Source organism: Peromyscus leucopus, chromosome 5 (genome assembly GCF_004664715.2).
Source record: "Peromyscus leucopus breed LL Stock chromosome 5, UCI_PerLeu_2.1, whole genome shotgun sequence".
Taxonomy (NCBI): domain Eukaryota; kingdom Metazoa; phylum Chordata; class Mammalia; order Rodentia; family Cricetidae; genus Peromyscus; species Peromyscus leucopus.
In genome coordinates, this window is record NC_051067.1 from 74959889 (window position 1) to 74974141 (window position 14253).

The 14253-nt window shown below is 57.7% G+C and overlaps 2 protein-coding genes and 1 long non-coding RNA gene across 4 annotated transcripts in view; 1 reads left to right on the forward strand and 2 right to left on the reverse strand.

The window, feature by feature from the left end:
- Rfx1 (regulatory factor X1) overlaps nt 1-6282 on the forward strand; it is a 36696-nt gene extending 30414 nt beyond the window's left edge. The window contains 10 exon segments of the mRNA XM_028858622.2: nt 245-357; nt 1416-1534; nt 1651-1760; nt 1846-1997; nt 2087-2184; nt 4013-4162; nt 4257-4465; nt 4652-4805; nt 4887-4932; nt 5056-6282. Of these exon segments, the coding sequence (XP_028714455.1) occupies nt 245-357; nt 1416-1534; nt 1651-1760; nt 1846-1997; nt 2087-2184; nt 4013-4162; nt 4257-4465; nt 4652-4805; nt 4887-4932; nt 5056-5225 (1321 nt within the window). The 3' untranslated portion in view covers nt 5226-6282.
- On the reverse strand, nt 2184-4075 carry LOC119088054. Its single transcript, XR_005091631.1, has 3 exons — nt 3996-4075; nt 2848-3154; nt 2184-2566 (listed from the first exon to the last, which is right to left on the reverse strand). It is a non-coding gene; the product is annotated as an uncharacterized LOC119088054 (long non-coding RNA).
- Nucleotides 6283-6355: 73 nt separating the features above from the next.
- Dcaf15 (DDB1 and CUL4 associated factor 15) lies at nt 6356-13935 on the reverse strand. Of its 2 annotated transcripts, none has more exons than XM_028858623.2 (13): nt 13760-13935; nt 12066-12163; nt 11847-11982; nt 11267-11373; nt 11035-11174; nt 10780-10950; nt 8095-8529; nt 7916-8007; nt 7697-7825; nt 7531-7616; nt 7276-7380; nt 7076-7191; nt 6356-6795 (listed from the first exon to the last, which is right to left on the reverse strand). In XM_028858623.2, exons 1-13 carry the CDS (start codon nt 13889-13891, stop codon nt 6740-6742), a joined length of 1803 nt encoding a protein of 600 aa, XP_028714456.1. In that variant the 5' UTR covers nt 13892-13935; the 3' UTR covers nt 6356-6739. The 2 variants fall into 2 exon arrangements, with proteins under 2 accessions (XP_028714456.1, XP_037061930.1); XM_037206035.1 differs by having other exon boundaries at nt 10780-10965; nt 13760-13906.
- Nucleotides 13936-14253: the final 318 nt, after the last annotated feature.

Here is a 14253-nt window from a genome sequence, read left to right on the forward strand (position 1 = left end):
TGTTCCACCTGACCATGCCCTAGGTCATCAGCCTGCCTGTCCCCCACCAGGTGACGTGTCCCTCCCAGGTGACCCAACCACCCCTCCATCAGTCCTCACCTGCCACTCACCCCCACCCCAGCACATCCCTTCAAAAACCTAGTCCCCACACAGCTGGGCTCCCCCCTGTGCTAGGTGGCTCATCTCCCCTCACCCCAGCTGGCCCATCTCCCCACCAGCCACCCCACTACCCCTTCCCCTCCAGGCTCAAGCCCATCCAGAAGATGGAGGGCGTGGCCAACGGTGTTGCCGTGGGGCAGCAGAGCACAGGGCTGGCAGACATCAGCGCCCAGGTGCAGCAGTACCAGCAGTTCCTGGGTGAGAGCCGATGGGCAGGGCAGGGCAGCCTGCCTGCTGCCTCCGGGGACCCAGGAGGGCCACAGGGGGAGTCTGGTGGACACTCAGGCTTGCTTCCTTCTGTCTTTGTGGGATTGTTCTATCCCCAGAAACCTTTCTAAGATCTCCCAACCCCGTTGTTTTGGGGGGGAGGGGGTGGGCAGTTTAGACAGGGTCACACTGTATAGTCCTGGCTAGTCCGGAACTCACTATGTAGACCATGCTGGCCTCTAGCTCACAGAGATCCGCTTGCCTCTACTTCCTAAGAGCTGGGATAAGGTGTGTGCCACCATGCCTAGCCTGCCCTGTATTTGGAGACCAGGTCTCACTGTATAGTCAGGACTGACCTGGAATTCATGAGCCTTCTGCCTCGGCCTCCAGTGCTGAGACCCCAGGGTGTGCACCATCTTATATTCCTTTCAGTAGCCAGTGCTTCTGTGTACCCAGTGAAGCCTGGTGATGCGGAACCCCACACTGACAGGTAATGCCTTGGATGGTCCACTAACATGACAGGGGATCCCATCCTTTTTGGCCTGCAGCCCTGTGTCCATGTGACTAGGATTAGTAACTGAGAGAGCCTGTGTGTACCCAGGGTATGTGTTCAGTTTCTACACACACTAAAGGTGACAAAGGGGGAACAAGGCCTGATGGTGCCCTTAACAGCTGCCAAGTCTCATGGCCACATGGTGGCACTGTGGCTTGGGAGTGGAGAAAGATATGGGAGATCAGTCAAGTGTGGCCCTGGTGACCATGTTAACCCTGAACTGCACCCCTGTGGTACTAATAGGGCCTGTAGACACCTGCTGTCTCGGCAGGGAGGCTGCCTGGACCAGGTGTCTAAGGACCAGTCAGAACCGTCACTCAGCAGGCCAGGCCAGGCCCAAGCACCTCCTATGCTCTGTGGAGGGGCCCTGGGCCCTGGGCCGGGAGCTCACCCTGCTTGAGCCTCACCACGTTGGGAAGACGATAGGCAGACTAGGACCCTGAGGTAGCAAGAGAGGTAGGCAGGTGGACATGGCCTCATGGCGCCCTCCCCATAGATGCCTCCAGGAGTCTCCCCGATTTTGTTGAGCTGGACCTCCAGGGCAAAGTGCTGCCTGAGGGCGTCGGCCCTGGGGACGTCAAGGCCTTCCAGGTCCTGTACCGGGAACACTGTGAGGTAGGGCAGTCAGATGGTGAGTGAGTAGGTGGGTGGGCCAGCCTTGAATGCAGCCTTGGGCAGGAAGTCCCATGCTGGCCCTGCCCAATCCCCATCGTGAAGTCCTGTCCCTGCAGGCCATTGTGGACGTCATGGTAAATCTCCAGTTCACACTGGTAGAAACACTGTGGAAGACCTTCTGGAGATATAACCTTAGCCAGCCCAACGAGGCACCTTCGCTGGCTGTGTGAGTCCCTGGGGCTCGGAGGGGGTCACCCTTGCATGTGGGGGTTACACATGTCCTTGACTGAAGGTTGAGTGTGTCCCCCCAGGCACGACGAGGCAGAGAAGCGGCTGCCCAGGGCCAGTCTGGTGCTCCTCTCCAAGTTCCAGCCCGTGCTGCAGTGGACCAAGCGCTGTGACAACGTGCTGTACCAGGGCCTGGTGGAGATCCTCATCCCTGACGTACTGCGGCCCATCCCCAGTGAGTGCCATCCCCAGTGAGTGCCGCTGTCTGTGCTCCGCCCCGGAAGGCTCCCCGCCCACCCTGACCAGCACCCGCATCCTCCACAGGTGCCTTGACCCAAGCAATCCGGAACTTTGCCAAGAGCCTAGAGAGCTGGCTCACTCACGCCATGGTGAACATCCCTGAGGAGATGCTGCGGGTGAAGGTGAGGGGTGGCCTGGGCAGCCAGGCCGCAGCATTGTGGGGAGGTTTGTCTGCAGACCTGCTGTGTGCCTGTGAGGACTGGTTCCCTTCGAGGGCCCCAGGGCAGGCTCCAGGCATCATCTTGTGCCGTATACCTTCTGGACCCATTTCTGAAAGGCTCCCAGGGTTTCAGCACTTAAAACATTATTTGTTCATTCATTCATTTATTTATTGAGACTCACAAGAGATTCCCCTGCCTCTTCCTCCTGAGTGCTGGAATTAAAGGTGTGCCCCACCTGCTCAGCAAGACTGTCTTCTGCAACAGCGTAGTGAACGGTGGTCCACACCTATAGCTCCTTCCAGTACAAGGCCAGCTTTGGTTTCACCAGCCCAGCCCGGAGACCCTGTCTCAAAACAAAACCACACAGACAAATGGAAGCTCTGTTCTTGACTGAGGAAGAAGTAACTTAGCTGTCCAGAGATGTTTTTAATGTATAAGGAATTCAAACAAACAACACCTGATTGGTGCTGTCCATCCACCAAGATGCACTTGCTCTGGTGTCTACTTCTGTTACCAAAGTGGTGGAGAGGAACCAGGGCTCCATGCACAGTAGGGAAGTAAGGACTCTACCACTGAGCTGCACCCCCAGCCCACACAGTCTGGGTGCCTTGAGTCACTCCTCACCTAGACAGAAAAGACAGGGAGAGCCCGCAAGAGTAGAGAGCGCAGGAAGCAGGCCTTGCAGTTGCCGGGCCTCACAGTCATTGGTCCGCGCTGTGTGCACTCTGAAGACTGACAGCAACGTGGGTCCGTGGTGACGGAGCTCTGCCCTCACGGAACAGGTATCCGAGGCTGCTCTGATTGAAACATATGGAGCTCAGTGGTACACCCTCGCCAAGTCTGTGCAGGGCCATGGGCTCAGTACTGGAGGGGCGCGGCTCTTCGCTGTGTCTTAAATTCAGAGTGGCAGGGCATTCGTGAAGATGCGTACCTGTAATCCCAGCACAGGGTGAGACAGAAGGGTCACCTCGGTCCTGCCTGCACAGTGAGACCCTGCCTCACAGGGGAGAACCAAAAACCCCAGTAATTTGGGCTGGGGAGTGAATCTCAGTGGTGGAGTGCCGGCTTAGTGTGAACATAGACCTGAGTTTGATCACCACCACACATACACAGTAAAAAAAGTGCCAGTCAGGGCCAGGGAGACGGCTCAGTGCATAAAGGTGCCTGCCTTCCACTCCTAGGAACCTGAATTTGATCCCGAGACCCACAAGGTGGACGCAGAGGACCACGACCACAAGTCCTCTGACTTTCATACGTGAGCCGTCACACAAACACAAATAAAAAATAGCCAGCAGCGGTGGTGCACGCCATTAATCCCAGCACTCAGGAGGCAGAGGCAGGCAGATCACTGAGTTCAAGGCCAGCCTGGTCCAGGATGGCCAGGGCTACACCGAGAAGCCCTGTCTCGAAAAACCCAAATAAATAGAAAAATGATAGCCCAGTCATCGCAGTGAGCTGAGCCTCTGAGCCACATCAGTACTGGAGGTCCTCCCTTGATCTCCAGACAGGAACGGTAACGCACACTGGTTTTTAAGAAAAGGCAACAGAAGCCGGGCGTTGGTGGCGCACGCCTTTAATCCCAGCACTGGGGAGGCAGAGGCAGGCGGATCTCTGTGAGTTCGAGGCCAGCCTGGGCTACCAAGTGAGCTCCAGGAAAGGCGCAAAGCTACACAGAGAAACCCTGTCTCGAAAAACCAAAAAAAAAAAAAAAAAAAAAAGAAAAGGCAACAGGTGAGGCTGGGCCGGGCGAGGTTTGTGTGGAAGGCACTAACCTACTGTCTCCATGCAGGTGGCCGCGGCCGGCGCCTTCGCACAGACGCTGCGGCGCTATACGTCACTCAACCACTTGGCACAGGCGGCGCGAGCCGTGCTACAGAATACGGCGCAGATCAACCAGATGCTGAGCGACCTCAACCGTGTGGACTTCGCAAATGTGCAGGTGAGCGAGCATCAGTGGGCTGGGATGGGAGGGAGGGAGGGAGGGAGCGACCGGGAGAGAAAGGAGGCTGAGCAGGCTGCCTGCTGCGCTCCAGGAGCAGGCCTCGTGGGTGTGCCGCTGCGAGGACCGGGTGGTGCAGCGTTTGGAGCAGGACTTCAAGGTGACGCTGCAGCAGCAGAACTCACTGGAGCAATGGGCAGCCTGGCTGGACGGCGTCGTGAGCCAGGTGCTCAAGCCCTACCAGGGCAGTTCCGGCTTCCCCAAGGCGGCCAAGCTCTTCCTCCTCAAGTGGTCCTTCTACAGGTGCGCGCCTGTGCTGGGGTTCTGGCTGGGGGGGATGAGACGGGAACCCCAGTGCATGTTAGGGAAAGCCCCCTCCAAGGTGTGCTCGTGAGGAGTGGTGGGTAGGGTTAGGAAAGCCCTTTAGCTCACGGGAGACACCAGGGAAAAAGCCCTGCAGGCCTGACAGTGTCTCGGTCACTGCCCCAGCTCCATGGTCATCCGGGACCTGACCCTGCGCAGCGCTGCCAGCTTCGGCTCCTTCCACCTCATCCGGCTGCTCTATGACGAGTACATGTACTATCTGATCGAGCACCGCGTGGCCCAGGCCAAGGGCGAGACCCCGATCGCAGTCATGGGAGAGGTGCGCACGGTGAGGTACTGACTGGGGATGCGGATAGGCTCAGGCCCTGGACTCCTAACCTTCTCCTCTGTCTTCTTCCAGTTTGCAAATCTGGCCACCTCGCTGAACCCCTTGGACCCTGACAAAGGTAGTAGTGCATGTCCCCACCTAGGACCTGGGTTCCAGGGGTGGGAGCACCTGACAGGGAGGCCGGGTGTCCCTAGAAATTTCACAGCCTTTCGCTGAGCTGGGCTTGCTCCCTGTGCTCCAGACGAGGAGGAAGAGGAGGAGGAGGAGAGTGAGGATGAGCTGCCACAAGACATCTCGCTGGCTGCGGGCAGCGAGTCCCCGGCTCTGGGCCCAGAAGCCCTAGAACCACCGGCGAAGCTGGCGCGGGCCGACACACGTGGCCTCTTTGTGCAGGCCCTGCCCTCCAGCTAAGCCCAAGACGTCCCTGCCCCCTCCGCCCACCCAACCCGCCGTTGCTGACCCTCCAGGCCAGGGTCAGTCCCTCCAAGCCAGGGCCCGGTCCCTCAGCTTTTGTGGCTTCACTGTCACCCTTCCAGCCCACGACAGCTGGAGAGGGCCCCTGTGACAGGGAAGGCTGGGGAGCCCCCCTCCCGTGGAGCCGGTACAATCCCGGGCCGGGCCGGGCAGAACTGAAGCTGCAAACCGTGACACAAAAGACGTGCCTTAAGGAGCCTGCCCAGGTGCCCCTCTCTCCCGCCCCAGCTCGCAGCCCTGTCCCCCACTACCACCCCAGAGGGCAGCAGGCCGGCCCCTCCCCTGCGAACTGTTAACTTATTCTGCTCTCTGGCTTTGCACAGCCTGCCTGGGCAGACCAAGCCTGGGCAGGCGCAGGTGGGTGGCACGCGGGGACCCCCACTGTCAGCAGCAGCAGCAGCCCCACTGCTCCCCTTTCTTGGTATAAGTGCAATTAAAGCTGTGGGTGTCGCACCTTCTCCAGAGCTGGGTTCTCCTGGCCCCGCAGCCCAGAGAGGGGCAGATTGTGAAGGGCCCCCGGCCTCCAGCTTCCAAAGAGGAGCATCCGGCTGGCTGCAGGGCCAGGTGCTCCAGACCTGAGGCCGCGCCCTGCGCCTTCCACCCTACCGGCTTGTGACCGAAACCTGCTCCCAGAGATGCTTCTCCTCCGTGCCGTGCCCCCGACCCCTGTAACTATTGTGTGATTAGTGAGTGCCGCTTGAGCGGAGTCAGTAACTTGTTGGTTTTTTTCCAACCATCATGGCCTTATCCGTTCCCGTTTTCTCAGTGTCTTCAATCTGTGATAGATGTTTATGAAAAAAAAAAAAAGGAAACCCGGCCTACTGTATAGAAATCACTATTTTGTGTGCTCCGCGTGCTACAGCTTTCAGGGTGGTCCTGCACACTCCCCAGGGGCCTCCCTTCCCAGTGGTGAACGTACCCACGCGCGTGGTAGTCTAGTGTGCTGTTTTCTACCTTTTTGTAGTCTTTCTTAAAACAATAAATACTGCTGTGATCTTTGTCTACTGATGATTAGCAGGGCTGGGGGCGTGTCTGTGTTGAGGACAGAACGGGGACACCAGCCAGGCTCAGAAATAAAGCATTTAGTACATGAAGAACAAGGCCAGGTGGCCACAGGGTTCCCACCCCAGGGGAGGGAGGCCGGAACCACTGGGCCTCCCTAAGGGCTACACCTTGCAGCCAAGGAAAGGGCCAGAGCACAGGAAGCAGGACTGGACTTGCTAGGGCAGGCCAGGCCTGAGGGGCTCCTCCCTCTGCCCTTTCCCAACTTAAATAGGCATAAATAAAGACACATCCAGACTCTTGGGCCACCAGAGGCTGCTGCTGCACCAGTCCCCTCCCGCAACCTAACACTAGTGCCAGCTGTGGCCCCTGCAGGGCCAGCCCAGGAAGGCGGTCCTCTCCCGGGCCTGCGGAGGTAGTTGGAGTCAGGGTCCAGGGCGGTCCAGCCCTCACAGCACAATCCAAGTGTACCGCTCACTGTCTGCCAGAACCTTCAGTGAGCACCCTGCAGAGAAGGACATGCAGGACCATGATGCACTTGTCTAGTCCTGCAGACAACTTCCATGGGTTAACTGGACCCAGAAAGTTCCAGAAACAGGCTCCCTGATGATTCCTCCACCCCCTTTTCCAGCCATAGTTAAGCCCTCTGAGTAAGCCCACAGCGGCACGGCACTCAGATCTATGGCACCCTGCGTGTCCCGCATGCACACTCCCTTCAGCATGCCCTGGGGTCCAGGGTAAGGTCAGCGTGCTGCCCTGCTGGGGCACTAGTGGGCAGCTCCTACCTTTGTGCAGCGCCTCGTTGGTCATCCGGTTCACATAGCGGCCACTGCTCTCTGGCACCAGCCACTTCATGACCATGTCCACACAGCTCTTTCGGTAGGAGCTCCAGACACTGCCGCTGGAGACCAGGCAATGAGTCAAGAGGAGCCTTTCCTGCCAACTGGCCAGGCTTCCCTGGCCACCCCCTCTTGCCCTGCCTCACCTGGTCTGCCCTTTGACCTCGGTTAGGTCACCCACGCTGACTGTCTCAAAGATGCCCGTGCTGAGGTCCCAGGCCACCTTTAGACTGGTATGATAGGTCTTTGGTCTGTGATGGTGGAGGACGAGGGTGGCCAGTGAGTTCCTGCACTGGCTTGTCAAAACACCAGTGACAGGATGGGCTCACCCTTTACACCCTGCACAGAAGGGGCTGGGTATGGCCACCATGTGAGGGTTAGCCAAGGGCCCTGCCACTTACCGGAGCTGGCCCTCCTCAGTGGGGGCTGGGAAGGCTAGGAGCAACAGGCCAATGTTGATCAGGACCTGGTTGGTTTCTGGGCAGACCTGGGAGTAGGCAGTGACGGTTATAGATAAGAGGTCCTCTAGTGGGCACACCCCAGCCTCCTGCTGTACCCTAGCCTTACCTCCAGGATAACTATGTCATAGTCACTGAAAGAGCAGAACTGGTGACCCCAGGTGGCATCATGACGGATGACCTCGTTGATGACATACTCGAAGTCCAATGTGAGCTGCTCCACTGTCAGGTATTGGCCCTGGGGACAGACAGCAGAGAGCCAGGGGTAGGTGGTGCCAACCACCCCACAGATCCTGGGTCACCCACGGCCTGCACAATGGCTACCCACCTGCATGTCTGTCCGTTCTCGCATGGGCCGTAAGTTGCGTCCACGGAGGTCAGTCACCACAAAGGGCAGGGAGATCTTGTCATCCTCAAACTCTGGGGAGGCAGGCACAGGGTAGGAGCAGGCCAAGGGTCCTCCTGGGACTGCCCCATCCCAGAGCCTGTCCCAGGAAGCCCCCTCACCATCCTCAGGTTCTGTCCCTTCCCCAGACTGCAACACATAGTGCAACTTGGTGTAGTTGATGTAGCCAGGCTCCGGGGCAGATGCCTCTGATGCAGGAGGACTGTCCCTGGGCACCACTTCCCCACTTGGGGCTGGTGGCTCTGAGGATGAGCGGCAGCAGCTACTTGAGGACCCCAGGCCCGAGGGCAACCGAGCTTCCTCCAAGGTACCACCCTTGGCCTCTTTGGCCCTGCGGAAGATGTCAGCCACAAACTCCTTGGCCTTGGCAATGGCTGGTGAGGGCTCGGAGGCTCCAGAGGGCCGAGCTGGGGCCACCTCAAGGCCAAGGCTGGGGAAGGCAGGGGCTGCCTCAGGGCTCCAGGGTCCTGGAGAGCTGGGGGCGGCTGGGGGCAAAGCTGTGTGGTCATACAGGATTTGGCAGAAACTGCTGTCACCTGCAGGAAGCATGAAGGGGGATATGTCACCACGGTTCACGGTTACTCTGAGCTGCCTCAAAGCCCGGATTATTAGAAATCCACCCGAAGGAGCCCCCTGGAGCATTTCCTGTCCTGAAATCAGTGTGAAATCCTTCAAAGGGTATGAGTTCAGAAACTACATACACTCTGAACACAAAGACCAGATCTATGCAGACACGCACTCATTCAAGACTTTTAAAAAAGTATGCTGGGAACAGAACCTGGAGACTTTACTCCACTGCTGAGCCACCCCCAGCCTCAAACCTCACCTTTGAACAAATATGCTACTCGGAAAGGACACAGCAAACGAGGTGCACAAAGCTGTGCCCTCGGGGTTCAGTGTACAGTGAGGACCGACAAGTGAGTTCTCACCATGCGGCCAGACCAGCTCAGGCAGACAGGCCACACTCATCAGAGGAAGGGGGTCAGCAGAGGAGCTGGCAAGCCACCAAAGAGCGCCACAGCTCTCCCTCTAAGCAGCACCATGCCCCTCAGAGAGGCTGTTGTCTACGAGGCCGTGGGGGACACTTTCAGGAAAGGAGGATTACTGAAGATGGCTTGGCATAAACTTCCAGGATATGCTCAACTCCAGCTGAGGACAAGGCTGATACCAAACTTCAGGCTAAGAGTCCCCAGTCCTGCTTGGGCCTTGTGTGGGAGGCTCATGGTCACCAGTCAGCTGGTACAGCCTTGGTAAAGGTTAGTTACCCTCCACAGTGACAGAGGTGCCCAGGCAGGCCTGGGGAGAACTCAAGCTGAGCCTTAGGATAAAGTGCCCTGTCCTTTGCTGGGCAGCCTGGTCCCATGCACTCTACCCTGCCTCTTCCTTCCCCTGCCCCAGGGCAGCCATCTTAATGGGAATGCTCTTGAGTTCTCCCCAAATCAAAACAAAAGTAGTGCCCAGCTCTAGATTTCTCTTCTGTGTCTGTGTCCAGATGCATTGTGTATGTTGTGGTCTCTCTCTGGTGTCCACAGGACACTGACCTGACCCTGTTCTACCACAGAGAAGGCACCAGGAGGCCCCTTGCTCCCTGATACGGACCTGAACACCCCCCGACGAATTCAGGCTTTCTCAGAAGTGGGGAGTCAGCAGGGCAGAGCTGTGGGCTCAGGCTCACAGGTCCTCACTCTATTCCTGCCAGTCAGTGACATCACACTACTTCCTAACATGTCCCTCTAGCAAGACATGGAGAAATGGCTTAGCAGGTAAAGGAATCTGCCACTAGGTGTGCGGACCTGGATTCAAAATTCCTGGAACCCACATGGTAGAAGAGAATCAACTCCTGAAAGTTATCCTGATGTACATGGCACATGCATGTATACACAAACCATGCACAGACGGAGACACATAAAGATTTTCTAAGTAATACAAAATTAAAACATGCCAGACATGGTGGCACATGCTTTTAATCACAGGGAGGCAGAGGCAGGAGGATCTCTGTGAATTTAAGGCCAGCCTGGTTTACAAAGCTAGTTCCAGGACAGCCAGGCCAGGGCTGTTACACAGAACAATAAATAAATAAAATGTGATTTAAAAATTAAAACAAAAAAAGAAGACACCAGGCATGGTGATACACATCTTTAATTATAGCACTCAGTAGGCAGAGGCAGGGATCTTTGTGAGTTTGAGGCCAGCCTGGTCTATATGGTGAGTTCCAGGCCAGCCAGGGCTACAGAGACACTGTCTAACAGAAGAGACACCATGCAATTTGTCACTGATATTCCCTGACACCAAGGATGCACGCACGGCAGGTACCACTGGCTATGGGGCTCATGGTACTGCCCATTGTCACACCATCAACACTGTAACAACATTGTCTTTCATGCTCACACTGTGACAAACTGTCCAAGAGTGCACTGCTTAGGACATAGCCCTGTCCTCTGAGCACAGTAACTGGAGTGCATCACATCTTCTTTTCTGTCATGCTGGGGAGGGAACAGAGTCCGTCCTACAGGCATGAGCTCAGTACCTGAGCAGTGCCTCTAGGGACAGCAGTGCCCCCTGCCCCGAGGAATAACCTCTAGCCCACTGTTGCTAAAGCAGCTCCTGGGCTGACAAGCTGTATTTCAAGTAGCTACAAGGCCATCACTGAACATGTCGGCCTCTGGAATGTGCTAGTGCACAGTACGGGGGTGGGGGTGGGGTGGGGGGTGATGCACCAGCCTCCCTCGAGGCTGACCCCTCTCAGCCAGGTCTCCTGGTCTGCCTGTGAATAGAAATGGGCCTACCTGCTGAGTGGACAGAGACAGCGCAGGCCACCAGTGAGTAGCTGGTGTTGAGAAGCACCACCTGGTCCTTCTTGAGCTGGAAGGCGGGTTGGAAGGTGGGGAAGGGGTACACCACCTGGTATTTGGTGTGCAGCATGAAGCCATGCCGCAGGCACTGTGCGCTCGGGTCCCCTGCAGCAAGACACACTACAGCTCACTTGATGCCTGACGGCGGGCCGGCAGCCATGCATCCCCCCAGGGCCCCTGATGCCTCACCTGGGTGGGCACGACTGGCATCCTGGCAGGCAGCACAGCGACCCTGAGGTGGCACAGCCACAGTGCTGATGTAGATGTCACGATGGTTCTCATCACTCATCATCATCATGTTCATGAGCATCCCATTGGCTGAGCGGGTACTAGGGGTAGCACACCCTCAGCCTGAAGCCCGTCTAGGGCTACCAGCCCACCCTGCCTGCCCCGCGGCCACCCTGCCTGCCCCGCGTCTCACTTGAAACCAAACACGATGACCTTGGAAGCGTCGCTAGGCCACTCACACACAGTAAGGTACAGGTCGCTGTAGATCTCCTCATCCTGGAAGAGCCGCACCTGCCGGACCTGAGCAGCACGCTCAGTCAGTGGGAGGCTAAGCGGGGGCTGACCAGAGGATGAAGATCTACACCACAACCAGGCTACAAAAGAGCTCCCCTCACAAGCTGCCCAGGAAGGTCTGAGCCAAGAGAGCCCTGCCAGCTGGAGACACCTGACTGAATATATTCTCTCCTGGCTCCCTCCGGGTGACGAAGCCCATGTGCAACAGAAACGGAAGCAACACCCACCTTGGGGCAGGGGGCTAAAGCCACTATGCCAACCTGTGTGAATGTAAGAAATCTGCCTGCATCCCGCCCAGGCCAAGGGTGTCAGACGGGCTGTACATGCCCCTTGAGCCACATGAAATTACCAGTTTGAACTAAAAAGTCAGCAGCTCCACAAGGGCCACCCCACTGGGACATCGCTGCCATTTTACACACAGCCTGCATGATGCAGGAGCTGCTGAGACCCTGCTGTCTGAAGGGCCAGCCCAGTCCTACCAGCTTGAGTTTGCTGTGGACGTTGAACTCCCACCAGTAGAGGTGGTAGATGTAGAAGGAGAAGTCGTCATCCCCACTGCTGCTGGTGTAGGAGAGGACGTAGCGGCCACACTTGGAAAATCCCAGGAAGATATGGCTGTGGGCAGAACGGGCACAGTGGCCAGATGAGGACAAGCTCACAGCCCCACCTGCCACCTCCCAGCCTGGCCTCAGCCTCACCCTGCATAGAGAAAATCCTCGTCTACGATGTTCTTGAGGGACACGCAGACCCTGGGGGGCAGCTTCCGGAAAAGACGAGGTGAAAGCTGCCCGCTGATCTGGGGAGAAGACAGCCAGGGCTCTTCAGTCAAGTGGTTCCCTGCCTCCTTACCAGAGGAAGGAAGCTGAGCAGCTTCCACAGCCCACTGCTGGGGCAGAGGGAGACACCTAGGCCACATGACTTAACAAAGCACCCTAACCCCATCAAGGACCCTTGCTGTATCCCAGCCCTACCCCTGTGGACCCAGAGTCCTCCCAGCCTAAGCCCAACATCCTCTCCCTGTGGAAGGATCCTGAAAGCTGACCATGAGATAGGAGAGACTAGGATGCGGGCCATGCATTCATTTGCCTGCTCTCAATTATCCCACAAAGGGACCCATTTCTCTTTTTAGAATGTATTTATTGTGCAGGCTACAACCCACGTAGAGGTAAGGACAATTTGCAGGAGTCTGCTACCCAATTTCACTATGTGAGTCCTGGGGATCACACTCACATTGTTATCAGATTTGGTGGCAAGTACACTATGGAGCCATCTCACTGGCTAAAACCCCAGAACCCAAAGCACCCAGTATTCCCAAACTGTCTCCAATCCATTATTAGCCAAATCCTTTTCTTAATTAACTGCAACCTGCCAATCGTCACACGATAAAACATCACCAAGGAAGGATCTGAGGAAACTTGACAGGCATACACTGACCACTGGGAAGCTATTTTGGCCTGCCTTCAAGAAGATAGTGGGAAAGAGCTGCATGGGAAGGGCTGGCACCTTGCCCTCAGTACATCTCAACCCACAAAGCGAATGGTTCTGTCGGCCAAGCCTTCCAGAGAGGGTATAACCCTTGCCCAGGGAGCGCCCAGGCTAAGGACAGAGCCACAGCCCTGCCTAGGGAGCACCAGTTAAAAAAGATGAGGCACGGTTTTGCCCTCACGCAGCTTCTAATTTCTAGTGCACGTAGCCAATCTTGTTCCACTGCTGCCCACTTAACAGGATATTCACATTCCTGCCCTTCCAGGTGTCCCAATCTGACGAGGGAGACCGAGCCCTGATCAAGCGGCTTCCACTCTGAGAAGTCCTGGCCCTACTCTGGAAACATCAATGAAGTGAGGCAGACCCAGGTACACCAACTCCGTGACGGTCAGAGCTGGGACAGAGAGGGAGCACCAGGCATTGGATGCCGGGAGCCAGCGGCAGGGACTCTGCCACGGGGGTGGGGAGCTGGGCGGCAAGCTCCACTGCGGAGCGGGGCTTTGAAAAATGGGTCTCAGCAAGGGTCTTCCCTTCCTCCAGATTCCTCGGGAAGCCTCTACAGTAACCCGCGCAGCCGCCTCCATCCCCGCTCCTTCCTCCGTGATTCGCCCCGGCCTCCTCCACCCGAGCCCCTTCCCCGAGGATCCGGCCCAGCCGCCCTCCTCCAGGCCCCCTGCAGGTGACGCGCCCAGCCTGCTCCATCCAAGTCGTCAACCTCCGCCTCCCACCCCGACCCGCGCCCCGGCTCCAGCCTCAGCCCCGCCATCCCCTCCTCATCCCCACCGCCCGGCCCGCCCAGCCCCCTCCCGGCCCCGCCCCCACCTCGCCGCGCCGCCCTCCCTCGGCCGCCTCCCGCGTCCCCTCCTCCTCACACCCCGGCGCGCTCGCCTCAGGCTCCAAGCCTCACCTTGACCCGCTCCAGCTGCTTGAGGACGTGTTCCCGTCGCCGCCCCGCTGCCCGCTTCCCCCCGGCTCCCCCAGGGCCGCCGCCGCCGCTCCCGGCCCCGCTGTTCCGCTCCGATTTCGAGCTGGGCGCCATTTTCACCCCCTCCCTCCACTTCCGGAGCAACCGGTCCCTTAGCCCCGCCCCCTCCGCGTTCTGATTGGCCGTTTCTCCTCACAGCGGCCAGCCGGTTGGGTGACAACCGGCATTCTTGGCCTCTTCCCGCTACACCTATCCATCAAAGCTATCTCGGCTTTTGGTTGGTAGAGATGGCAACAGCTCCCGCCTCATTCCCGCCCTCCATTAAGGATGAACCACTCAGAAACCATTGTGGCGTTCTTCGCCCAGAAAACTTTAAGTGAATAGGCGAAGATTCCTGTCAGGCGTGACGTTGACACGCCCCTGAGTGGGTTTCCATGGAGACCGCTAGCCGTCCAGGCCGGTGGGCGGGGCGATGG

Bases quoted from the DNA above. Each gene is read 5' to 3' on its own strand.
- Dcaf15 (XM_037206035.1), bottom strand. From the start codon at position 13,891: ATGGCGCCCAGCTCGAAATCGGAGCGGAACAGCGGGGCCGGGAGCGGC. The intron at 8,530-10,779 runs GTAGGCCCATTT...TGCTTCCTGCAG, and splicing joins TGTCTCTGTCCACTCAGCAG to GTGACAGCAGTTTCTGCCAA. The intron at 6,796-7,075 runs GTAGGAGCTGCC...CCTTCTCTGCAG, and splicing joins CAACGAGGCGCTGCACAAAG to GGTGCTCACTGAAGGTTCTG.